General features: G+C 38.3%; 1 protein-coding gene across 1 annotated transcript; it reads left to right on the top strand.

Moving 5' to 3' along the window:
- The first annotated feature begins 354 nt into the window (after positions 1-354).
- On the top strand, positions 355-27,418 carry LOC134650441 (27 kDa hemolymph glycoprotein-like). Its single transcript, XM_063505396.1, has 7 exons — positions 355-504; positions 7,711-7,832; positions 9,354-9,466; positions 25,013-25,167; positions 25,537-25,694; positions 26,167-26,298; positions 27,284-27,418. Exons 1-7 carry the CDS (start codon positions 465-467, stop codon positions 27,416-27,418), a joined length of 855 nt encoding a protein of 284 aa, XP_063361466.1. The 5' UTR covers positions 355-464.

Raw genomic sequence — 27,418 nt, 5'->3', positions numbered from 1 at the left:
ATATCTACTTACCAAGTTTCAAGAGTATAGTTCTGGAGAGTTTCGGAGAAAAGTGGCTGTCACATACAGACGGACAGACAGACAGACAGACAGACATGACGAATCTATAAGGGTTCCGTTTTTTGCCATTTGGCTACGGAACCCTAAAAACTTAAGCAGGTCTCTCACTAACTTAGTAACGCCATTATTAGGTTTTTAAATTTGACTTGTCTCTCCTTCAACAAACAGGTTTGAAAAATTTAGGTTTAACGTTTTTATTTTTTATCTGGTCAGCGCCTCATCCCAATACCACGCGAAATTATTATCTCTTGAATGAGATAGAAGCGTGTGTGTGTGAATACACACATGATTGGTATTGTAGCAGTATTGTTGTGCTTATAACGTGCCCCGCAAGAGTAGGGCTTCAGTTGCAGATGAATATTTGGCACTTAAAACATTATCAGAGGTTAATTTAGGTCTTCGATATGTTGTGGAAATTTCTAATGGTTGCTTCCCTAGCTTTGGGTGAGTTCAAAAAAGCTTACTTCGTAACACTACGAATGCAACATTTTTATTTTATTCATCTACTTATGTACTTTTTTTAAATAGCGGTTTCATCATCATCATCGTTTAATCATTAATCTATATTATATTTCTTAAACGTAGTTGAAATATTTATAACTAATTAAACTAAGCAATGTGAAGTACTTATGACCCTAGTTTTACATTATAATATGTTTATTATATTTGAGCTTACTAAACTATATATTATACTAGCTGTTGCCCGCGACTTCGTACGCGTGGATTTGTATATTGGTGATTATATATTCTACATTAGCTTAGAACATTATGCAGCAAAAGATAGCAGTAGGGACTGTTAATCATTTCTTAATTATTATACACAACCTGGCTACGAAGTTTCAAGCCCCTAACTGAATAAAATTGTTCTCGATATAATCCCTCTCAACCCCCAGCACATTTTCAAGTCCACTATTTAGGAAAACCTACTACATAACTACCTATTTACAAAGTTTGAAGTTCCTAGCTTTAAATAAAATTTGAACTCTCTACCAAGTTTCAACCCCTTCTTAAACCTTTTAGGGGATGAAGTTTTAAAAAAGCTGAAATTACTTTTCATGTATTCTAATAATATGCCTTTATACAACGATTCAAGCCCCGCACTCAAATAAAAGTTTGACCTCCATACAAATTTTCAACCCCTTTTTTACCAACTTGAGGGGTGAATTTTCAAAAATGTCGAAATTACTTTTCTTGTATTCTAATAATATGCCTGTTTACAAAGATTCCAGTCCCGCACACAAAAAAATGTTGATCTCCATACAAATTTCAACCCCTATTTAACCCTTTTAAGGGATGAATTTTTAAAAACGCTGATATCACTTTTTTGTATTCTTATAATATGCCCTTATACAAAGATTTAAGTCCGGCGCTCAAAAAAATATTTGATGTGCATACAAACTTTCAACCCGTTTTTCACCACCTTGGGGGATGAATTTTCAAAAAACTGTGAAATTACTTTTCTTTTATTCTAATAATATGTCTTTATGCAAAGATTCAAGTCCCGCACTCAAAAAAATGTTTGATCACCATACAAACTTTCAACCCCTATTTAACCCTTTTAAGGGATGAATTTTTAAAAACGCTGAAATTAATTTTGTTTGTATTCTTATAATATGCCCTTATACAAAGATTCAAGTCCCGCACTCAAAAAAATATTTGATGTGCATACAAACTTTCAACCCCTTTTTCACTACCTTGGAGGATGAATTTTCAAAAACGCTGAAATTTGTTTTCTTCTCTTTTATTATAATACCTTTTAAGGAAGTTTCAAGTTCCTGGCTTACAATTAAATATGAACCCCAAGACAAACTTTCATCCCCTTTTTAACCCCCTTAGGGGTTGAATTTTTAATAATGTTCAATAACATTTTATTATACTCATACTCATGATTAATTTTATTTAATATGAGAACAGATTACTAAATAGTTACAAACAAAGATATATACAGACAGTGTATTACTAAAAGAAATTAACAACTAGCTTAAATCTAAAATAGGCCCTTGAGGGTACAATGCCTCAAGGGCCTATTTTAGGATGCTGGCGACATTTCCTCGCTGTATCGCAATGCTGATACGTTGTGCGAGGTAGCCGCCAGCTCTTCGGTCACCAGTTACGTCAACCAGACGCTTCGCGATTTCTGCGAACAACTTATGCGCGCTGGGACCCCATGGACCTAGAGTTTCAACTCCAAATGGTACAAAATGGTACTCTCTATCGAGGCTCTTATATTTGTTACGTTTTAAAATTTCGGCGCTTTCCGCCGCCCCGCCCGCTTTTAATAATTAGTCCGTTGGAGGTGGGACGGTGCCAGTGTGTCTACGTAGGTAGCATCCCACACTAACATCCGTCCCAAGCTCCAAGGAACTAAGGACACCCCATCGGGCCTCTTGCCATCGTCTCTGAAAATGCCAGTCGGCTCAAGAAGAGCAGGCACATTGATGTATTCAATTAATGTTATTTTATTATTTTATGTTACGCGTTTATAAGAAGTTTCAAAGAATTTGTAATGGATTCCATCTTTCAACCCCTTTTTAACCCTGTTAGGGGATGAATTTTTAAAAACGCTGAAATTACTTTTCTTTTATTTTAATTATATTCCTATATACAAAGTTTCAAGTCCCGCACTCAAAATTTTTTTCAATCTCCATACAAACTTTCAACCCCTTTTTCACCACCTTAGGGGATGAATTTGCAAAAACGCTGAAATCTGTTTTCTTGTATTTTAATAATATATATTTTTACGAAGTTTCATTCCTAGCTCAAAATAAAACTTGAATCCCATATAATACATTAAAACATTAAAACATAAACTTTCATCCCCTTTTTAACCCCCTTAGGGGTTGAATTTCTCAAAATCGGTTCTTAGCTCTTATACATTTTATAAATGCAACCTAGTGTCCAAATTTCAACTTCCTAGCATTTGTAGTTTCGGCTCTGCGTTGATGAGTCAGTCAGTCAGTCAATCAGTCAGGACACGTGCATTTATATATATAGATAGATAGATAGATAGATATAAGATATATAGATTACAATAAAACCCAGCTCTTTTATTTTATATAATTTTATAAGAAAGAACGGAATAGAATAGTGTAATAAAAAACAGTGGAATTACTTCTCTCTGACAACTGCAAAGTAATCAATCATTCACCAAACTTGAAAAGTTGTACCTACCTAATTCTCTGCCAAGTTTTTTGTCAAGCAATGCCGTATAATCACGGATCTTATTTGAGCGTCTCAACCGTTTTATATTCGCATCTACATATTTTTTAATGCTGTACACTGGTTATACCACCAACATTTATGCAATTATTTGTAAATATAATTTGTAGCAAAAACTATGCAATAAATATATGCATTTGAGTATTCATAATATTATAATCACTCGATAGACCAAACAAGTAGAGTAGGTAACTTAGTTGAGCTGATAACTTATTCGTCCTTAATATGTTATCTTCCTTAAACATAATAATAGATTTCTTGGTCATAATCTTAAACTTATCTGCTTTGTCTGAAGGCTGAGTGCTAGAGAATGCTCCATGACATTGAGTCCGCATGTTATTGCATAAAAAAGATTAAATAAACAAATGGGTAAAAGCGTATATTTTGTACATGTAAGAATATGTTCCGACTAGAGGATGACTCACGTTAGACCGGGCCGTGTCCGGGCCGGAGCTTCGGGCGCTTACTTTTCTATGACAGATGACAAGTGATGCTTTCCATAGAAATCGAAGCTCCGGAAGCTCCGGCCCGGACACGGCCCGGTCCTTTATGAGCATGACGCAACTAATAGTAAGCAACTAACGTAGCGTATGGACAAACCAGGGGTATCGTATGCCCGATGCCGACCCTTGTAAAGCTGCATACCAACTCAAATTATTTTACTTGATATGGGGTGGAGCGGAGGACCGCAGCCCTACACCCCAGCAGGGGGTAACAGGATGAAAAAAAGAAGTGGTTGATGACTCACGTTAGACCGGCCGTGTCCGGGCCGGAGCTTCCGGCGCTTCGTTTCCTATGGAAAGCACCACGTGATCACCTGTCATTGTCATAGAAAAGAGAGCGCCGGGAGCTCCGGCCCGGACACGGCCCGGTCTAGCGTGTCATCCTAACCTATTACTTTACGCGTCGCTCTATTCGAAACTTCCACATTGATAACAAGACTATAGAGTCCGCGCTTAAATGAGACATTACAAGAGTCCTCGTGAAATTTTCAAATTTCAATAGATTTATTATCATAGTACTTATCCAAAGGCATATATTTTCAAATAATGTTACATTTAAGTATAGCTGCAGTTCAATAATTATTGATTATTGATATGAGTATTGTATTCTTTGTCATTGATGCACCAAAAGTACCTACCTATTTAGTATTTAGCCGCGTACCTATAATGTTCAATTTTAACTTTTGAACAAACTTACATAAGTAGATTTTGGTCCAGAGATTGAAAATTTCAAAATATAATGAGTAGGTATAGGTACGTTATATTAGGACACTGGGTCGTTATTTAGTTTAAAAAGATAGTTTCTTACCAAGAAGCAAGTAGAATCGGTAGTAGGTACCGCCATTGTGTTAAATTCAAACAATGTTATGAAACTTGCAAATCGTTTATCACTTGTTTCCTGTGGTCAGAGTAGGTACCTATAGTGATATGAAATTGAAATCAAAAATTTAATTTAGGTATTAGGTATACTAAATATTTACAATCATTTTTTTAACGTAGGCGAACCGTAGTAAAAATCTTTTACCGTAATAATTATTGAAACACGTTTCAATATTAAATATAAGTACATATATAACATATGGTGAGGTAACTATTTTTATACATAAAAGTAACATTCCATTTCCGACTGCAGCTGCACTACTGCTCCGACACTACTGCAGCAGCCTGAAAGCGTCGGTGTTATTGTCAATTTCCATAGTAAAATCAATGACAATACCGACTGCACGTAATATGGTAATTTTAACGTATTTCCGACCGCAGCTGCACTTAGATATGAGCGCCGATAGGCATTTAGCCGGCGGCGGCGCGCCGGTCAAAATTGGTCGGCGGCGGCGGCGAATCGGCGGCGTGGCCTTGAAACACCTTCGATTAATGAAAAAAGAATTCAAACCAAAATTTTACCGAAAAAACATGTTTTTGCTGTAAGAAAGTTATGAAATGATGCATTCTTTATTTTCAAGGATAATTTATTCAATAATGTTACGAAAAAAATTGATATCCTATAAACTGTGGATAAGCAGTATCGCGCGGCATCAGAGGCGGTCTTAATCTTGGCGAGGCTCTGGCCGGAAGATCTTAGCGAGGCCCTTATCTTTTGTGCTAAGTTAAAAATTGCGGATTGGCTGTATCAGGGAAAAGTCTTATCGACAGTCCAAAGAAAATCGAGCTCCGTCATTAACCAATATCGATTCAACAAAACCGATTTATATCAAAAAGTGAGGCCCAACGCCGAGCTCCATGTAACACCGAAGACTTGATTTCGACGCCTCCCAATGCGAAGCCAGAGGGTGAGCTGCAGGTAAACATACAGCTAAGAATCGAACGCCAAGTGTAAGCTTGGCTGACGGCCGAACGCCTGGAGCGCCGATTGCGGCACGCTTCTGCGCGAGGCCGAGCTGCAAGAGAGCAGAGCGAGGGCGCAGGCCGATAAAGACTGAAGCCATAGTGTTAAGATCTGGAGCTTTCCTGCGGGCGCATTCGTGCGACGCCAAAGGCCGAGCTGCAATGGAGCTAAGTTCGGATAAGGACCAATGCTCAAGCGTTTTAAAACAGGCCGAAAGTTGAGCTTCAAACAGGGCCAAAAACTTGCAGGTTCAGATAGCGGCTTAATTCCATGCGAGCGATGCAAGGCCAAAGATTGAGCTACGAGAGAGCAAAGCTTGAAATTTGAACAGTGGCCAAGTTTAATTGAGACCCGACTCCGACGCCCTTCCGTGCGAAGCCAACGGCCGGACATTTGGACGTGGAAACGTTTAATATCTCAAAATTAACCCCATTTTATACCTTTTAAAGACGTTTAACCATGCTTGCAATGGTTAAATTCGCGGTAAATGACGGATGGTTAGCTGGAAAAATTAATTATGCATTGGATCGGTAACCCATAGATGTGGGTACAAATCTCACGTTAGCTAGAGTTGATTTTTTTTTTCATTGTGATTGACAATATGTCTAGCTAGTGTATATATACAATCTATAAATTGTAATGGAAGGTTCCACAATAAAAATGGAAGGAAATCAGTATGTTTATTACAAGCATATTGAGTCGTGGAATGTATTGGGCGACATACATTTCACGACTTCTCTTTCCGCACAGATTCTACCTACTGTTAATTTTTTGCTAATCTATATTGAGCCATATCACAAAGCAAGGTAGGAAACGAGAAAGAGAGCGTCAAATCCGGAGAGTTAACTATAGTCTGACAAACCCAATTTGCCAGTAAATAAGAACAAAGAAAACTCTACTCATCGATTTCTTTTGGGTGTTAGTACTAGCCTAAAACAAATATAATATGATTCTCTCTGTCTATGTTTGAAATGAGACAGTCCCTGGCCAAACTATATTTTCCTAGGTATGTGTTTTACTGCAATTTATTTGTTTTATTATTATGGACAAAGCTTTGTTTAACACCAAATTGATTCACGAGAGAAGCAAATGGTTTAAAAATTAAAATATTGACAGTTGCGGTGGTTTCAAGGATACTTTTCTGTTAGGTACCTGAAGAAAGTAAAATTGCTTTAATATTGAACCTCAGAAAGATAAATCTATAATATTTTGCTAATACCGAAAGATGTGTCGCATCGCGTTCTCCGGAACCCACGAATCACATTGCAGAAACCAATGAAAGACCTGACAAAAGAACCTACCTGGGGACGTTTATCGCAGACTTCTAAATCCAGCCGGCAGTGTCCGCACGTTTCTGACGGCAGAGTACCTACTCTCCACTGACTGACACTGCCGGCTGGATTTGGCTGGATCACGTAGGTACCTACGTGATGCGGGTGGATCAAGTGTACACCCCGTATACTTCACAAGCTACATAAGTCCCGCTCACGTCGGGTTGCTGTGTGTATGCTGTTGCGGTCGTCACGCATTTAGCCAAGAAGATGGGGAAGATAATTTCAAAATGTTAGCTTACCTTAAGTAATTTTTCCTCTTCATTAATTTCATTTGGGTAATTTGGGTGTATTTAGTCAATAATTAAGCTTCAAACAACGTTGAATTGCTTTTCATTTAATCGGTAATATTCCCTGAATTACAACGACAATTCTATATTAGATTTTTTATTAATTTTGGTAGCTGTCTTCGACTGCCTCTGACTCCCGTAGAAAGGCAATCTGGTCTTCTTTTTCGTTAGCATGTAGCATTATTGTAACTTGCTTTTTCTTGTAAAAATATACGAAAGTAAATTAGTATTTTTATTTATACGTCTGACACTGACATTGACAAGCAACTAACGAACGCTGCTGCGACTGCACGACGCAACAGCAGCAGTCGCCGCCGCTATTGCCGCTGCAGTAATGTCGCACCAGTAACGTCGCAGCGGTAGTGCAGCTGCAGTTGGAAATGGACTGTCACCTTTACAGTGATGAAAACTTTGAAAGCAACCTCTTTACTTTTTAAAGTAACTTCTATTTTTTTAATTGACAGGAGTATTTGGCCGCTCCACGGTCGATGTTACTGACAATTCGCCTTTTGACGAGTATAGTCAACTAGTGATTAGGGAATATTGCAACGCCACTCATGCCGAAGACAAGACGTCAGAAGTCAAGGTATGTTCATAAGAAACGTAAGAAGGTAAAGATCGTAGTGATGGACGTTTACATTCCGTTAATTTATTTCAAAAATATAAATACGTACAAAACTTAAGAACTAAAACCCGTTCTGAGCCATGCCGGGTCCAAAGGTCCCCATCACACTTGCAGCGTTACCCCCTATTCCGATTGTCACCTAGCTCTATTCCATATTCTTAAACCTTTCTCAATAATCATTCTATTAATAGGTGAAAACCGCATGAAAATCTGTTCAGTAGTTTTTGAGTTTATCGCGAACATACAAACAGACAGACGCGACGGGGGAATTTGTTTTATAAGATGTACCTATAGATTATATTATAAAACAGATATCATCAATATCCCTCCAGTACCATCGGTCCATTTTCCCAATCTGTCTACTTTACCAAACGGTCTACTTTCCCGATCTGCCTAATTGCTTTTCTCAATTCGTCTAATTACTTATCGGTCCACTTTCCCGATCCGTCTAATTACCGATCGGTCCACTTTCTTCATTGGTCTACTTGACCAAATGGTCCGCTTTTCCGATCCCATGAAAAACATTTCATGTAAAATGTTGCCAAGACGAAAGTACAAGGCTCGGACTGTCAAAAAGTTATCAGATATCTTGTAGAGCCAAGCTTCTAACTCTACAAGCCCTAACATCACTAACTCTACACCTTAGTCAAAATACGTGGCTTGGCCGTTTTGTTACTACAAATATTGTATAATAAAAAATAATGAATAGATTTCACCTTCCGCAAATGTGACGGTAGCGAAACGGCCAAGCCACATATGTTGACTAAGATGTAGAGTTTGTCATGTTAGGGCTTGCAGAGTTAGAAGCTTGGCTCTACAAGATATCTGATAACTTTTTGACAGTCCGAGCCTTGTGGTTTCGTCTTGGCAACATTTTACATGAAATGTTTTTCATGGGATATTGTTTACTGGAATGATCCCAGACATTTTGTTCGTTGTAGTCACAAAACGGTAATTTGCTGCCACGCAATCAGTTATATTTGATTAAATACTGTCAGAACAATGACGGTGTCTCACTCGCATCTGTTACAATACTGATATGTCGGTCCTCCGTGGTTGACACATATTGACTTGGCATTATGCTGGCACTAAGCGTTTTTGGTATTCTGAGAAACTTGTGGTTTGCGTGTATAAAAAATACATTTCGCGAATCGCCAAATCAAAGTTCGCGAAGTTGGTACTATGCTACGAAATGAGTGAACCAATGGCGAAAGTAGACAACGTGCTCAAGTAGACAAATCGGGAAAGTGGACCGTTTGGCAAAGTAGACAGACCGGGAAAGTGGACCGATGGTAAAGTGGACACATCGCGAAAGTGGACCGTTTGGTAAAGTACACAGATCGCGAAAATGGACCCTTTGGTAAAGTAGACAGATTGGGAAAGTGGACCGATGGTACTGGAGGGATCAATATCATCATAGAAATATATATAACTTATACATCAAACATTCTTTGTCAAAACGTACATGTGTCTCTATTTCAGTCTGCAATGATAACATTCGCAAAGTGTTTGAACGGCGTGATCGATTTTGAAACTTTCGCGAAAGAAATGGAAAAAGCGGAGAGCAGCGGAGTATACGACGAAGTCATCCTAAAGTAAGTACTTACTGTTTTCACACAAAAATGAATTTTTGTAAGTAGTAGTTGTTACGTTATGCCTAGAAAATCCTGTCAAAAGAAATTCACTTAAAACAGTCTTAGCTTCTCGCAGTCTCGTATAAAATAGGAATAAAATTAAGGACAAAAATATTTACGGTAAAATATATAGGTACTCATGTAAAATATGGGACAAGTTAAACCTATTTAAACCGTTAATATAGTTTGAAAATCCAGGCACAATACCTAGGTGTACTTGCAAGAATGTTTGAAAAATGTTTAACTAGACTTGTTCATTGACTTTTGATTCCAAGTTGACTTATTATTTAGGTACTATGTAATTAATTATTATAGTCTGTAAAAAGTTCTTATCTATACCACAATGACCTTGACCGCTTGAGTAATAAGGTAGGTACGAGATAACAGGCAAACCAAATCAGTCTATTATTATAAAATAATATATACCTACACAGGCCCGGATCTAGGGTAGAGCGAGTGGAGCGGCCACTCTAGGCGCCGGATGGCAAGGGGGGCGCCAAAATGGCAAATGAGAAAAAAAGTTTTATAAGACGCGAGTGTGGCGAGGGGGGGGGGGGGGTGGAAAATACGCTTGGAAACTTCAACGAAGGGCTCCAAAACGCTCTACCCTGATCAAGGGCTCGGGCCGGCACTGTTAAATAACCTACTAGTAGGCAGTTTTTTCAGGATTTAGGTTAGTTTTCGTTCATGTCGTCTCGGATATGGGTGAATATGGTATCGATGCATTCAGTGTAATGCCCTGAACACAAATTTATGAGATGACAAGCGCGAAAGTGGTGGGGGTAGTTGCTGTGACGTCATAAAGTCGGCAGTACAAACTTTTTTTTATTTTCGTTTAAACATACCATGTGGGGTACCAAATGAAAGGGCTTTGTGAGTAGATTACAAATATATAACATACTGTAACATTTTCAATAATTGGTCTAACAAATTATTAGAAATGTTCAAAAATTTCACAATCCACAGTTGACTTCTAACTGCTCTAAATTGAAAATGGCTGAATGGATAGTCCAAAATACATACCAAGTGACTGTGAATATCCTCTATGTAATGATAAAAAATAATTAACCAGATATATCAAAAAATAAGAAAAGTACATCAAGTTGAAAAAAGTATAATTTTCTGTTACATTAAACTGTAACTATTATTAAATCAAACAAAAAAACCCGACAGTTTACATATATTTTTGAAATGGTATTTTCACTAGCTTTCATTTGGTACCCATTTTGCTAGTGTAAGGGTAAAAACACCAGAGCACCATTTTAAACAATATTTATTAGGGAATCACAATAATAATCAGAGTTTTGGACTTAGGTAATACGCGACGCTGTTCACGCGCATAAACCGATCTCTAGATGACAGACGTCATAGTGTTGCTCTATTCCCGACTCGTAGTGATGTCAAGACCGCTGTTTGACGATGCCGCCTTTTAGCTCGGCCATCGCCTGACCCGACCAGCGCCCCGCAGGTCACTGTCATCAGTGCAGCCACTGAAGTCTGCCACAGCCAACGCAGTCGCAGCAAGCTGGGTCTTCACCAGGTGGATGTAGCCTCCACCAGTTCAATATTCTGCAAATTGAACAAGCACCTTTTACGCTCAGCCGATATACAAGCCTTGGTCCTTTTGAGTAATTCGACTCGAGTTTCGTTGAAACGGTCTATTTCGTTATTGTTAACTTACACCAAGATATTTAGTTCTATTTCAGTCGAATTGGAGTAAGGGCTTAAGCCGACTGAACCAAATGTAAGAAAGCATGACCAGGCTAGGTACCAAATAATCCGTGGTATGAGAGGTGTTAGGATATGCAAGTCTGCTCAGCACTTGCTTGAAATACACAAAAGGCTTAATTCACGTGCATATGACACCAAGAGGATATAAATACCAATTAATTAATTATGCAAAATAATAAAATATTGCGATGAGCGTGACATCTAGCGGCAGGTAGATAAACCACCCCCTTTTTTTGTAACACCATTTAACATAAATTATTTTCTTGTGAATAACGTCATATAACTTTGAAGGATTTATTAGATTTTGATAAATTTCTAGCATGTATACCCATGCAGCTAACCCAAACCTTCCATTGAGCGGTGCGTTCATACTGACCGCTTAACGTAACAATGACTATTTGTGTCGTTTTAAAAGCAAAGACTTGGAACAAACTCACAATTGGCTTCTCCGTTGTAGGATGTAAGACTCCCTCGCATGCACGCACAAAAATGCGTACAACTCGTGAGAGGCTAACATGGGACCCGTCTCATGACATGATATTCTTCGGTCAATGTTCATTAGCAGTGAATGGGTTAAAATAGTTATTTGGAAAGCTTTAACCAAGCTATTTACCTTCGTTTAATATTCACCCATAAAACACTTATCGGACTGGAACGTTTAGAGTCCAGTCGCACTTGTATGTAAAAGACATGTATCATGTAGACCGTCAATATCCATATTGACTCCTGAAAGTATTTACCTCGCTTACCATTAGCAACAACCTGCTTTACCAGTGTCATACTCAGCTCAGTAAATATCTTGTTCAATATGTCCATCTCTTTGACAAGATTTTAACCTTGGAAATTCATCAAACTTCATCAGTAATAAAGTTTTGTTATAATGAAATGCATCTGAAACATACTGTTAGAACACAAATGATTATCATTGTTAATAACTCAAACACTTGACAATGTCATGCCAATAAAACTTTCATTAGTTTGGTAAGTCTGTTTAAATATATGTCTTTGGTTCATTTTATAACATGACATTTTGTGAAAAATATTTGCAATGCAAACTTTAACCAACATCCCAATGAACAAAACAACAACCACAACATACTATAAGCTGTATGCAATTAATTTGTATAAACATTCATAAGATTTTTCATACATAGAACCAATCAATAATATGTACAGACAGAAATTTTCTCAACATCTCAAATGATTTACTGCCTTATTTATCAGTATGTCTGCAGCTTAATGTTAATTGCAAAGATGCAGGAGGTTATATGTGAAATGAACTGTCTTTTAAAATATTCAGTCCGAGGAGGCTCCGGAAACATGGAGCGACTACTTTTGTCACAGACAATACTAACCAGCTACAAATAACTGTCACCTTTCGCTTATTCACAAAGCGCACTTTACCAACCCACAGTCAATGTAACACATACTAACCGTTAGTATACATGTACAACATGAACAAGCATTTTATTTCTAAATAAATACCTCATTCTCCATGACATCAGAGATTAAGTATCAACATATTTTCTCCATATAATGAATTAGTTGAACACTTGGACATATTATACCTGGCATCCATAACCAACTAACTTTGAAATATTATCCATGTCCATCCAGGCACATTATAGAGGCCTGACCCAATAGCCACTCTAGTACCTTCAACGACGGTATGGTCGTTCAATTCAAGAATCATTGCTGTTAAATTTCTGGAAATTACACAAACCAAAAACACACCAAAAAAAACATTATTTCAGTTCCAATAAGCATGTGTAATATCACACACACACACACATATGAAACAACGAGTAATTTCTCCTTATTGTTGTTGTAACCAATATTCCAGTGTTTTTGAAAACTTGTAATCTATTTTAATTTGACTGAAAGGATAAAGTATTAAATAGCACTCATTGTTAATCATGAAAGCATAATACCACCATACATATAGCATCAATCAAGGCTAAATTTACATTACCAAACTTGTTTTATAATATGCTTTTTACTTGAATGTAAATTTCACCACGACACAAACTTTAGAAAATGTTCATATCAATTTGTTAATATGTCATATAGACATACTTAATTACATTATGTTATGTATCTGAAAGCACATGAATTACCAAAATAACACAACATATAAGTGAGGCAGTGAATATTTACCACTATGGCCCCGGAGCATTGTTAGGTGTTGGATCAACAAAGACTTCTTACCTGTAAGATTCATAAAAATAATATGTTAAAAATTGGTGGAATTTATGTTATTGATGTATGAAATAGCATGTTTTGTCAATTAAATATATATAATTAATATTATATTCGAGTAACGACCAACTTATTACAGCATTATTGTTATCAAAGTGAAAACAACCTTAATGTCATGGAAATAGAAATAAATGTTTTTTTCGGCAGAATCTCAATATTCTGGTCTATGCCAATGATGGTATGACTTTAAAAAAAAGTTACAATTGAAAATATTTAATTGATTGACTAAATAATATAGATATACTTAAATGTTAGAATGTATAAAATACTGTTAATATTATTATTTCAGTGGATTTAATTTTATTATAAGTTTGTTATTTCTTATGCTATTTTATTGCCAGCGAGAACTGTTTAACTTTTAAAAAAAAAGTCGGTTTGCTTTGGCGCCAATTTGGAATGTTTAAAAAGTTAGGCTGAAGTTTTTTCACTACTGATTTTGGAATTGTCATGTTTCATTGTATCGATACATATTGCATTAGAATTAAATTGTTTTAAGTAATACAAACTGAAGTTTTTAATTGGAATCTGTTTCAAACTCCGAAGCGGGAACACTACGTGCGGTTTTCAAAGGCCGGAGCCATCTTTTTAAGGAATAAACACCAAATTTATTACAGAAGGTCCGTGAGTTCCATGACCTAAGTAAGGTAAAGGTAAAAGATTGTTGGTGAATTGTTCAAAAGGTGAGTTATTTTTTATTTACAACTGTAGCCGTTTTTTTTTGTCAGTGCATTATATCAAATAAATATATGTATTATTACCTAATTGCTTGGTTTATACATCAAAATGTGCATTGAACCAAGTTCTTACCTATATTTTGTATTACGATAATGTCGAATGACGAGTTATTTGGGCTCTTTGTTAATGCATAATTAGCGTTTTCGATAGGCTATATAAAATAATTAGGTACATTTTCTCAATATTATATATGAGAGCGTGTGTTGACAAACGTAATATTTTGCTTTATTATGAAATTAAGTAGATATATAATTAACAGACCCATGATAATACACGTTTTTTTTTAAAATGACATATATATTAATGAAATGGACGTTGATTTCAGAATAATATTTTGACAAGATGCGTAAGCAGCGTGATCGACTGTCTTCGCGCTCCCGGTCAAGGACCAGGCAAAGGCGCGTAAGACGGACACGTTCGAGATCCGAGAGGCAACATCGCGGGCGGTCGGGGCGTTCGCAGTCCGAACGTTCACAGCCGAATCGATGCCTGAGGACGCCTTCGCGGTCGGAGCGACGCCGTGGCAAGCGGACACCGTCGGAGCGAAGCCGGCGCGAGCAGTTGCGGTCGGAGCAACGCCGTGAAGAAAGAACGCTGACGGAACAAAGGCGATGCGAGCTGTCGCAGTCACGTCGAAGTCGACGCGAGCGGTCGCACTCACATCGGAGTCAGCGCAAGCGGTCGCTGTCTGAGCGGCGCGGGAGCGAGAATAAGCGCGACAGAGCTTCCAGATCAACAACGCGGCGGCGTTCGCATGCAAACCGAAAAAGGTATTCAAGTCGGTCGAGAAGTCGTGCTTCACGTATGACAAACAAATATAAGAGTATTGACCGTAGTGTAACACGATCTAGATCGCGAGTACGATGTTCTCGATCGACTGAACGCTCAATATTGAAGTCACGCAGCACGAGACGTACTGCGTCACGTCGATTTAATTATTCAAGATCTGTTTTATATTCGCGTGGTAGAAGTTACTCTAGATGTGCACGTAATAGTAATCAAGGCCATCACAAGCGTTCTGAATGTAACATGCAAAATAATCGTTCATCTCCTATGCCTCAAATTGAATATACTTCACGGGTGCCAAGTCCTGTTCCAGAGAACAACGCACATTTAGGTAAAATTGATACAAGTTTAAATGAAAGTAAAGAGGTTGCAGCTACTGGAACGGGATCAATGGCAGCCGTGTCGGCTAATGAGATGGAGCAATGTTCTTCTTTGACAAACAACCAGTTATTAGAAACCCTTAATAAAACACTGCAAACTATGACAACTGTCGCATCTATGTCACATTCTAAAGGAAAATTTACTAATCTGAACGTTGTACCAGAGTTTGACCCAAATGTAAAGCACCAAACCATTATTAACTGGCTCAATAAAGTTAAAGAATGTGCAGAGATATACGGTTGGAATAGTCAACAAACTGCACATTACGCTCTCCCAAAACTTACTGGTACTGCAAAACGATGGTACGAAGGGCAACCAACGGTTTTACATTCATGGGAAATTTGGGAAGAGAAATTGAAATTAGCTTTTCCGTGTAATGAAAATTATGGACACTTAATAAATGAGATGATGAACATAACGGCTAAGTTTGGTGATAATTTAGAGGAATATTTTTATGAGAAATTAAATGCGCTTAATCGTTGTCTAATTGCAAATAGAAATGCCGTAGATTGTATTGTTTATGGTATAGAGGACAGGTCAGTTAGGTATGGTTGTGAGGCTGCTAGCTTCGATACTACTGACAAATTGTTAGGCTATCTTAAAACTGTCAAGCACGAACGAAATAATAAATTTAATAAACGAAATTCATTTAAAACAAGTATAGATTTAACACGGAAAAATCAAAGATTCCTTTTGAAATGTTACAACTGCAACGAAACGGGTCATACTATACCCCAGTGTAAGAAACCAAAAATAAAATGCCAGAAATGTTTGCGTTATGGTCACGATGATCCAAGTTGTACATTAGACATTTTAAAGAAATCTAAGGTTTTAGACGTAAAAACATTATGACTCAATCAAACTACCGTTGAACAAGCTGATCAGAAATTCAGAAAACCAATCCTAATAAATGGTTTACAATTAAACGGTTATATTGATTTCGGTTGCCAAGGCACTTTAATACAGGAATCGGCGGCTTGTAAAGTTAAAAATCCAATAGAATGGGCATTTGATAGTCTACCTTTCTTACGGGGATTTGGCAGTAAACTTATAAGAGCAATAGGAAAGTATACAGTTAATTTAAAAGTTGATAAAGCTGATTTAGAGGTTGAATTATTTATAGTGCCGGATTGTTATTTAGACTATGAAATATTAATAGGGCAAACTACCACTGAACAGCCACACGTTGAAGTTTATAAAACATATAAGGAGCTACTAATACAATCTACCAATTCCTGTGAAATTGATAAGCTAATAGTTAAATGCGCGTCAGAAGTAACCATATTTGGAGATGCGTCTATCAAAGTTTATGTTGGAAATAATTTTACGGGTAGTATATTTATTGAAACAGGCCATCGTTTAAATTATAAGCTCCAAATAGGGTCGATTAAGATAGTGAATGGTTTAGGTTACGTTACTATCATAAATACACGGAATGAAACTACAAAATTTATAAAGGATGAACTTTTACTGCGAACTTGTATAGACGTAAATCTAAAAGTGACTCAAGCACAAATTATTGATGTAAGAAAAATTGAAAAGAGCGCGATTACTTTGGATGAATTAAATATAGGATTAGAACTTGATGAAAAGCAGAAAAGTGTTTTACTAAAGTTAGTTAATGAATACCGAGACTGCTTTGCAAAGGATTTATCGGAACTAGGACAAACTCATGTTACAGAAATGGGTATAGTACTTAAGGATACAGAACCAGTAGTTTATCGCCCATATAGACTAAGTCAAATGGAACGATTAGAAGTGAAAAATATGGTTGATGAATTATTACAGTATGATATAATAAGACCGTCAACATCACCATACGCTAGTCCTATAATTGTCGTGAAAAAGAAAACTGGTGATAAGAGATTATGTGTCGATTATAGAGCTTTAAATAAAAAAACTGTTAAACAACATTATCCACTGCCTAGAATTGAAGACCAGATTGATCGATTAGCTGGAAATCAATTTTTCTGTGCTTTAGATTTAGCGTCCGGATATTACCAGATTCCTCTTTCAGAGGACGCAAAGCCTAAAAGTTCATTTGTCACACCCGACGGACAATTTGAGTTCAACAGAATGCCCTTCGGTATGGCTAACGCACCGGCGGTATTCCAACGAGCAATAAATTTAATATTAGGAAATTTACGATTTGATACTGCGTTGGCATACATGGACGATATACTAGTACCATCATCTAATTTCGATGAAGGCATAAAAAGATTGAAGTTGGTATTCGAAAAACTAAGATCAGCTAACTTAACACTTAAACCTCAAAAGTGTTTTTTTTTTCAAAAACAGGTTGATTATTTGGGCTTTGAAGTTTCAGGAGAGGGTATTAGGCCTGGCTCTAGAAAGTCAGAAGCCGTTTCAAATTTCCCTACTCCTAAAGATGTTCACAACGTAAGGCAATTTATAGGTCTGGCAAGTTTTTTCCGAAGATTTATAAAAGGATTTGCAGATATTGCCAAACCATTGACAATGTTGTTAAAAAAAGAATCTAAATGGATGTGGGGTAATGATCAGGAAAATGCATTTAATAAGTTAAAAAGTGCCCTTACATCAAGACCAGTATTAGCTTTGTATAACCCTAAAGCCGAGACTCAGATTCATACTGACGCTAGTAAGTCAGGCATTGGTAGCGTATTACTTCAGAAACAAGACGATGGGCTATTTCGACCAATAGCATATTACAGCCGCCAGACATCTCCAGAGGAATCACACTTCTCATCGTATGAGTTGGAGACACTAGCAGTGATTGCGTCATTGGTCAAATTTCGCCCCTATGTCCTAGGATTAAACTTTACAATAGTAACTGATTGTAACTCTTTGAGGGCAACATTTTTGAAGCGTGACATGATACCTCGAGTGGCTAGGTGGTGGAGCCTAATTCAGGAATATGACTGCGATATAACATACCGATCTGGGCAAGGAATGTTGCATGCCGACGCTCTAAGCCGCAACCCAATTTCAAATGACCGTGGAGTGGTTAAAACCATAGAAGCGTATGACGTCATGAACATTGATAATGACTGGTTGGCAACGGTTCAATATGATGATACTGAAATACGTAGAATTAAGGATATACTAACAAATAAGGACTATGATGATGTAGTAGATATTCGTAAAAATTTCACAGTGAAGCGAGATCGTGTGTATAGAAATACGGATGAAGGATTAAGATGGGTTGTGCCAAAAGGTTGCCGATGGCAAATTATGCAAAAGAATCATGATGATATTGGACACCTTGGCTTTGAAAAAACATTTGAAAGAATAAAACAGCACTACTGGTTTGCTCGCATGCGTCAGTTTATTAAGAAATATGTTACCGCCTGTCTCGAGTGTGCACATAATAAACTACCATCAGGAAAAAAACAGGGCTATATGCATCCAATACCAAAAGTATCCAAACCCTTCCACACGATCCACATAGACCACGTTGGTCCATTTGTTACCAGTAAAAAGAAAAACACACACATATTAGTAATTGTTGATGCCTATACCAAATACATAGTACTGAAACCTGTAAAAAGTACAAAATCGAAATATTCAATAGCAGCGTTAGAGGAATATTTCAATTTTTTCTGTCCACCGTTTAGATTAATAAGTGACAGAGGGAGCTCATTTACTAGTGCTAGTTTTAAAGACTTTATGAAAAGAAAAGGAGTGAAACATATTTTAAACGCCGTAGCCTCTCCACGTGCCAATGGACAAGTGGAGAGATATAATCGGACAATATTAGCTTCTCTTGCAGCGCAGAATCACGGGAATGATGAAAGACTCTGGGACGAAAAACTTTCTCAGGTGCAATGGGGATTAAATAACACCGTAAACAAAGGAACAGGTAAATCTCCTTCGGAGATTCTTTTCGGTCTTACTCTAACAGGCATTAATGAGGGTCCATTAATATCAGAAATATATCCAGATATTGCAGAGAACGATGCGCAACTAGATGTTTCTAACAATCTGGAAAATATTAGAAGTGAAGTAGACGCGCACGTTGTTAGAATGCAACATAAGCAAAAATATCAGTTTGATAAAAAAAGAAAAGATGCCCCCAAATATCAAATAGGAGATTTAGTTCGTGTTGAGAGAGCTTCGCACGTAACGGGAAAGAGTAAAAAACTTCTTCCTAAGTTATCAGGTCCATACAGGGTTACTAATGTATTTGACAATGATCGATATGAAGTGACGGACACACCTTTAACAAAAAAAGGATCAACCACATACAAAGGGGTTTTTGCCGTAGATAAAATTTTTCCCTGGTTATGTTATAAAAATATTTCAGAAGGTTCGGACTCAAATGAGAGTGATAATGAGCAGTTTACAGACTAAGTTAATTGTATTTCATATTTCCTTAAGCATAGAAAATAATGCAATAGTAAACAAAATGTATACCTAAGTATGTAATAGTAGACACGGCCGTCAGAGACGTGTACGTGTATAAGTATATATATTACCAGGCACGGCCGTCAGAGACGTGTACGTGTTTATCTATTATCAGGCACGGCCGTCAGAGACGTGTCCGTGTATATCTATTATCAGGCACGGCCGTCAGAGACGTGTACGTGTATATGTATAAATTTTATGAGGCACGGCCGTCAGAGACGTGTACGTGTATATCTATTATCAGGCACGGCCGTCAGAGACGTGTACGTGTATATGTATGTATGTATAAGCATATCTATTTTCAGGCACGGCGGTCAGAGACGCGTACGTGTATATCTATTATCAGGCACGGCCGTCAGCGACGTGTACGTGTATATCTATTATCAGGCACGGCCGTCAGAGACGTGTACGTGTATATGTATAAATTTTATGAGGCACGGCCGTCAGAGACGTGTACGTGTATATCTATTATCAGGCACGGCCGTCAGAGACGTGTACGTGTATATGTATGTATGTATAAACATATCTATTTTCAGGCACGGCGGTCAGAGACGCGTACGTGTATATATATTATCAGGCACGGCCGTCAGAGACGTCTACGTGTATATCTATTATCAGGCACGGCCGTCAGAGACGTGTACGTGTATAAGCATATCTATTTTCAGGCACGGCGGTCAGAGACACGTACGTGTATAGTTTAGTTCATTATTTTACTGTAAAGTGCAGTGTACAATAAGCTAACAGCACAGTAAAGTTACTGTTAATAATACTAATTGGTCTATGTTCATTTTCTCTGAAGTACTTGTTTAGAAATATTAGTTATTTCTACTAGACAATTAAGTTATATCACGAGGGCGTGATATTTTCATCAGGATGGGCGAACTGTAAGATTCATAAAAATAATATGTTAAAAATTGGTGGAATTTATGTTATTGATGTATGAAATAGCATGTTTTGTCAATTAAATATATATAATTAATATTATATTCGAGTAACGACCAACTTATTACAGCATTATTGTTATCAAAGTGAAAACAACCTTAATGTCATGGAAATAGAAATAAATGTTTTTTTCGGCAGAATCTCAATATTCTGGTCTATGCCAATGATGGTATGACTTTAAAAAAAAGTTACAATTGAAAATATTTAATTGATTGACTAAATAATATAGATATACTTAAATGTTAGAATGTATAAAATACTGTTAATATTATTATTTCAGTGGATTTAATTTTATTATAAGTTTGTTATTTCTTATGCTATTTTATTGCCAGCGAGAACTGTTTAACTTTTAAAAAAAAAGTCGGTTTGCTTTGGCGCCAATTTGGAATGTTTAAAAAGTTAGGCTGAAGTTTTTTCACTACTGATTTTGGAATTGTCATGTTTCATTGTATCGATACATATTGCATTAGAATTAAATTGTTTTAAGTAATACAAACTGAAGTTTTTAATTGGAATCTGTTTCATACCTGAGTTAACTTTTACCTGAGTTACTCTGTAATCCCAAGGATTTATTTTATTCATACCAATATCAAAATTCAATTGTACCTAATGGTATCTGTCAGCTTATGTCTTGTGATCTTCTGCTGTGAATATTGTAATACATACATGCCAGCAGCTTTATTACACTGTCAATATGTTTTATTTTTGACAGTCATGATCATTGATGTACATAAACTGAAATAGGTATCTGTAATCAAACACAAAACACACAAAACACACGGCAAAGGTACGATACGCCAGCCAATAGCCGGCACAGGTTAGTTTTGTAGGCTATTCTTGTAGGTATGATTTTGACACCAATCTTGGACTTTGTATATTTAAGTCCCTAACTGATGAGTGGTGTTGGTGCATTTACTCATTACAATCAGATTAACGATCAGAACAATGAAACAAGGAAGGACTACGCGCGGTAAATTTCGTAATGTCAATTTCGACAAATTATATCGTAGTAGGCGAGGAATCACTATCGCACTTCTGAAGCTGTAAGGGTAAAAACACCAGAGCACCATTTTAAACAATATTTATTAGGGAATCACAATAATAATCAGAGTTTTGGACTTAGGTAATACGCGACGCTGTTCACGCGCAAAAACCGATCTCTAGATGACAGACGTCATAGTGTTGCTCTATTCCCGACTCGTAGTGATGTCAAGACCGCTGTTTGACGATGCCGCCTTTTACTAGAGTAAGAAAAAAAACAGAATTTGTCAGAATTGTTGTAGTGACGTAGAGGTGCGCGCCGCGCCGCCATTCATACGCGCCGCCGCCGCCGGCTCGTCCACTCGGCGCGCCGCGGCGCGACCCGGTTATTGATAAGGAAAAGGTAGATCAGGTCCAGCATCAGAACCAAGCGATCTAAGTTCTTAGAATGACGAGTTCGGTAGAGTAGAACATGTGCCTACCATTAAAACATCTTCTCCAACACGCTGGCATCTTCTTCAGTCGGTCCCTCAATACTGAGGATCGTGACATCATGTCCTTCTGTGGAAGACCAGGTTCCTCCATAGGGTTCTGTTCCCCGCCAAGAGCATGGCCTCGTGCAGTTTTAATTGCATATGTGCCGTGATTTGAGAACACCTTCTAGTAGGGGGAGGGGCCTGAGCTCTCGCGCCTTCAACTTTGCCCGTCATTATTACTCTTTCCAGGCTACCCGGAGAGCGACATGAAAGGTGTCCGAAGTTTGAAAGCATTTGATCCTGGCATATCGTTGACAACCGGCGTTTAATACGTAGCTCCTCCAGTATGGACCGATTGGTACGTATTGCCGTCCATGGTATTCGTAGAAGCCGGCGACAACACCACATCTCAAACGCATTAATACGGTTGGTCAGAATGGCTCGGTTAGTCCATGTCTCCGAACCATACATAAATATTGGGAAAACCAGAGAACGCACGTCTAACCTTCGTCCGTCTTAATATGCTACGATCCTTCCAAATCTTATCAAGCCGAGCCATCGCTCCCTTCGCTATTTGAATCCTCCGGATAATTTCTCCGTCAGGTCCGTCCGTCTCCGAGGTTTTTTGCGTTACACAAACATCACTTGGTCTTTGCATGGTTGACGTGAAGTCCTAATTTAATGCTTTCGTTTCGGCTTCTATTCGTCTGAACAGTCGACTCATCTCCTCCTCATCGGAAGCCAAGAGTGTTGTGTCGCAAGCATAGCGCAGGTTGCATATCGTCTTCCCGCCAATCGATATGCCGCCGTCCCAGTTCTCGGTGGCCTTGCGTACAATGTATTCGCCGTAGATATTGAAGAGCTTAGGCGACAATATACAGCCCTGCCTCACTTCTCTTTCCGGCTTGAACTGACCTGACAGCGCATTCTCGATGCGGTCTCTGGCAGTACTTTTTTCGGCGTATAGATTTTCTATGAGATGTGCCAGAGGGCCTACCGCGAACCACGTTCGACGTGTTACCTCCCTGTCACACTTACGTACGAATTTACAAGTGCGACAGAGAGGCAACACGTCGAACGTGGTTCGCGGTAGGCGCTCAGATCAGCGGGGACACCCATCTCAAAGAGCACGTTCAGCATGTTTCCCCATCTGACACAGGCAAATGCTTTGGCATAGTCTATGAAGCATAAGACTAGCGGTTTGTTCCATTCACGGCATCTCTCGATGATCTAGCGCACGTTAAAGATCTGCTCCCGTGTCCCCCGCTCAGGTACAAAACCAGCTTGCTCAGTAGGTATTTGCCGCACCTAGAACCACGCTGGGATAGCGTGCTTGTTATGCTGGAAAGCCTTGCTCACTTTTGCAAAAGAAATCCGGTCAATAATTGCAGTTTTTAGTAGGTAACACCTAAATGAAAAAAAACCGGCCAAGTGCGAGTCGGACTCGCGCACGGAGGGTTCCGCACCATCAACAAAAAATAGAGCAAAACAAACAAAAAAGCAGTCACCCATCCAAGTACTGACCCCGCCCGACGTTGCTTAACTTCGGTCAAAAATCACGTTTGTTGTATGGGAGCCCCACTTAAATCTTTATTTTATTCTGGTTTTAGTATTTGTTGTTATAACGGCAACAGAAATACATCATCTGTGAAAATTTCAACTGTCTAGCTATCACGGTTCGTGAGATACAGCCTGGTGACAGACGGACGGACGGACGGACAGCGGAGTCTTAGTAATAGGGTCCCGTTTTTACCCTTTGGGTACGGAACCCTAAAAATTGCTACACGCCGGCGCCGCCGCGCTGCGCCGACCTAAAATGCCGGCGCGCCGCCGCCGGCAAATTTTAGGTCGGCGCGCACGTCTATAGTGACGTAGGCTATACAAATAAATTTTGAAAATGGCGCCCGCTAATAAAAAAATTGAGGGGGGATTGTTTTTTTTCTTTCTCTAGCAATATGGGTACCAAATGAAAGCTAGTGAAAAGACCATTTCAAAAATATATGTAAAGTGTCGGGTTTTTTGTTTGTTTTAATAATAGTTGCAGTTTAATGTAACAGAAAATTATACTTTTTCAACTTGATGTACTTTTCTTATTTTTTAATATATCTGGTTAATTATTTTATAACATTACATACAGGATATTCACAGTCACTTCGTATATATTTTGGACTAATCCATTCAGCCATTTTCAATTTAGAGCAGTTAGAAGTCAACTGTGGATTGTGAAATTTTTGAACGTTTTATAATAATTTGTTAGACCAAGTATTGAAAATGTTACGGTATGTTATATATTTGTGATCTACTCACAAAGCCCTTTCATTTGGTATACTGCCGACTTTATGACGTCACAGCAACTACCCCCACCACTTTCGCGCTTGTCATCTCATATATTTGGGTTCAGGGCATTACACTGAATGCATCGATACCATATTCAACCATATCCGAGACGACATGAGCGAAAATCGATTTCTAGAAGACTTTTCTTTCGCTGGCCGGGCCACTATACATTCTATACAATAAACTTTAGATTTTTACTAACCTCTACTTATATCATAAATACGTAAGTAACTTTTGCCAGTTACCTCTTCCCACTTAAACCACTGAACCGATTCCGATGGAATTTTGTGTTTGACGCGAAAGTAATTGTCTGTCTGTTACCTGTTCGTGCTTAAACGCTGAACGAATTTAAATGTAAATGAAGATACTTTGAAACCCAGGAAAGGGCACAGTATTGTTTTCATCAATCATCGTCATCATTCCATGCAGACGAAACCGCCGGCAGAAGCTAGTAGGTACTAGGTAATATATGCCCGTAAACACGGTTTTCTAGGTATTGTGCTATAGCTCCGCAGCTAAAGGAATGTGCCGGCCACCTGGTGAAAGGAATGGCTCCATGCCTGCCGGTCGGGTTGGACCACACTGCGGTGACGAGCACCAACGTCCTGATCGACTTCGTTTGCGACAATAATGGTGCAAGGATAACCTGTAAGTACCTTCCGACTGTATTAGACGCCTATTTCACGAACTTGAAAATTGACACTTGACACTAACAATTTCCTGTACATTCCAAATAAATAAATAACATAGCAATGTACGGTAAATTTTCAATGTCAAGACAATTGTCAGCGTGGTAAAACAGGGACCTGCCCTAGTAGCACGGTCGCATTTTTATCGTTTATCACCATGCCTGTCACGTTCTAACAAGTATGTAAGTGCGAAAGTGACGGGATAAAAATGGAACCGTGCGGAGCCCGGGGGCCTATTGCAGAGATATTTCTATAGTGCATTATTTTATTACAACTGTCTGGCTACCAAAAATGACTTAAGGTTTATTGCATTTTACGTTTTTTGCAGCATTTCTTAAAGAGGAGGGTCCACGGTGCATTAGGGATAAAATGTTTTATATTGCATATTGCCAAGATGCCATCACGTCAAACCTCACGAAGTTTACAAATGGCTCCGGAGACGGAATATCTGCTATAGCTAATTCACTGTACACTATATCTAAAAAGGTAAGTAAGCCCGACTCGACTAACCAAACTATACCTCGCGAGTCTGAGGGCCTACCGCGAACCACGTTCGACGTGTTGCCTCCCTGTCACACTTACGTACGAATTCACAAGTGCGACAGAGAGGCAACACGTCGAACGTGGTTCGCGGTAGGCCCTCTGTTCGGAAAGAGAAGAGTCGTGGAATGTAATGGGCCCCATACGTTCCACGACTCTTCTCTTTCCGCTGTTCATTTTTATATGGAGTAGCTGTCTCCCAAATGTGTATAAGTCTCCCAACTGGTCAAGTCTCACTCCCTCTGGTTACGAAGATCATGCACAACATTTTTTCGAATTACAAACAAGATATATACAGTGGTATTACGAAAAGAAATTAAAAACTAGCTTAAATCTAAAATAGGCCCTTGAGGCATTGTACCAAGGATGCTGGCGACATTTCCTCGCTGTATCGCATTTCACATTTTTTTAATAACAGGACAGGTGTATCTTGCTGGACCAGAGTTTGGACTGTTTGGTGGACGTGATAAAGAGTTGCCCGAACCCAGCCATCGGAAAACTGGGCCAGGAGTTCCACAATGTCTACTTGGAAAGCCTGTCGTGCTCTGAGGTTAGTACCTAGCGCTGATTATTATGGACGTAGTTTAGCGTAAAAGATCCATCCTCTAAAATTTGTCATTTAAATGAACGACTTTTCCGTTTGACAGAAAGTTCAAATTTGACTAACAGATTTTTGTGGATTGGATCTTTTACCCTAAACTACGTCCATATCCTGGAATTAATGAATTAATGAAATGTTTATTTCAGGCAACTAGTGGCCCAATTAAATTATTAATATAAGTATATAAATAGTTAGATATATATATAGTACGTACCTATCTGTAAATTGGTAAACCAACTAAAAAGAGAGTGTCTTTAGAGTTTCCATTCGCTAATAATTACTTAACGCAGGAAACTTTTCTTACATGTTTTTCATTTTCTGTAGAAATATATAATGTATACTTACCTATATTTTCATAAGTAGGTAATTCAACATACAATTCGTTGCTACGTGTAGTGTTTTATTATATACCTACATCCAAATTATCCCTTGGTATTTTAGTAGCCAAAGGATGACTCACGCTAGACCGGCCCGTGCCCGGGCCAAGGCGTCCGACACGTCATTTTCTATGACGGCTGATCGGTGGGCGTTTTTTATTTTTTGTTGTCCCCTACACTTTTTTTTTCAAATTTGGGATTTTTAATGTTATTTCTACTCAGAATCACGAGCTCTTTCTATCCTAATAGGAGAAAAAAAGTGTCCCAAAATTTCCATACATTATTCGATCTTTCCATTACGCGACCGCCATACAAAGTCTATGAAAAATGGTGACGGAAGGAAAATAAAAACCTTAGGACACTTTTTTTATAAAAAATCCCAAATTTTAAAAAAAGTGTAGGGGACAACAAAAAAAAAACGCCCCGGTGATCACGTGGTGCTTTCCATAAAAAAACGAACCGCCGGGAGTTCCGTCTAGCCCCGGCCGGCCCGATCTAGCGTGAGTCATCCTTTACACGTTTTTAATTTTCTAATTACCGTCCTAATATTTTTGTAGGTAACTCAACATGCAAATACAGAGGTGGTCGCAGGAACTGAAGGAACAGTAGACACTACAACTGGAAGCTCTGATGGGGGTAAAAATATCGATCAACTTATAAAAATAAAACTTCAATTAGAACTTGAGATTTAG

This window comes from Cydia amplana, chromosome 8, assembly GCF_948474715.1.
Source record: "Cydia amplana chromosome 8, ilCydAmpl1.1, whole genome shotgun sequence".
In the NCBI taxonomy this organism is placed as follows: domain Eukaryota; kingdom Metazoa; phylum Arthropoda; class Insecta; order Lepidoptera; family Tortricidae; genus Cydia; species Cydia amplana.
This window is presented reverse-complemented; position numbering and strand designations above follow the sequence as displayed.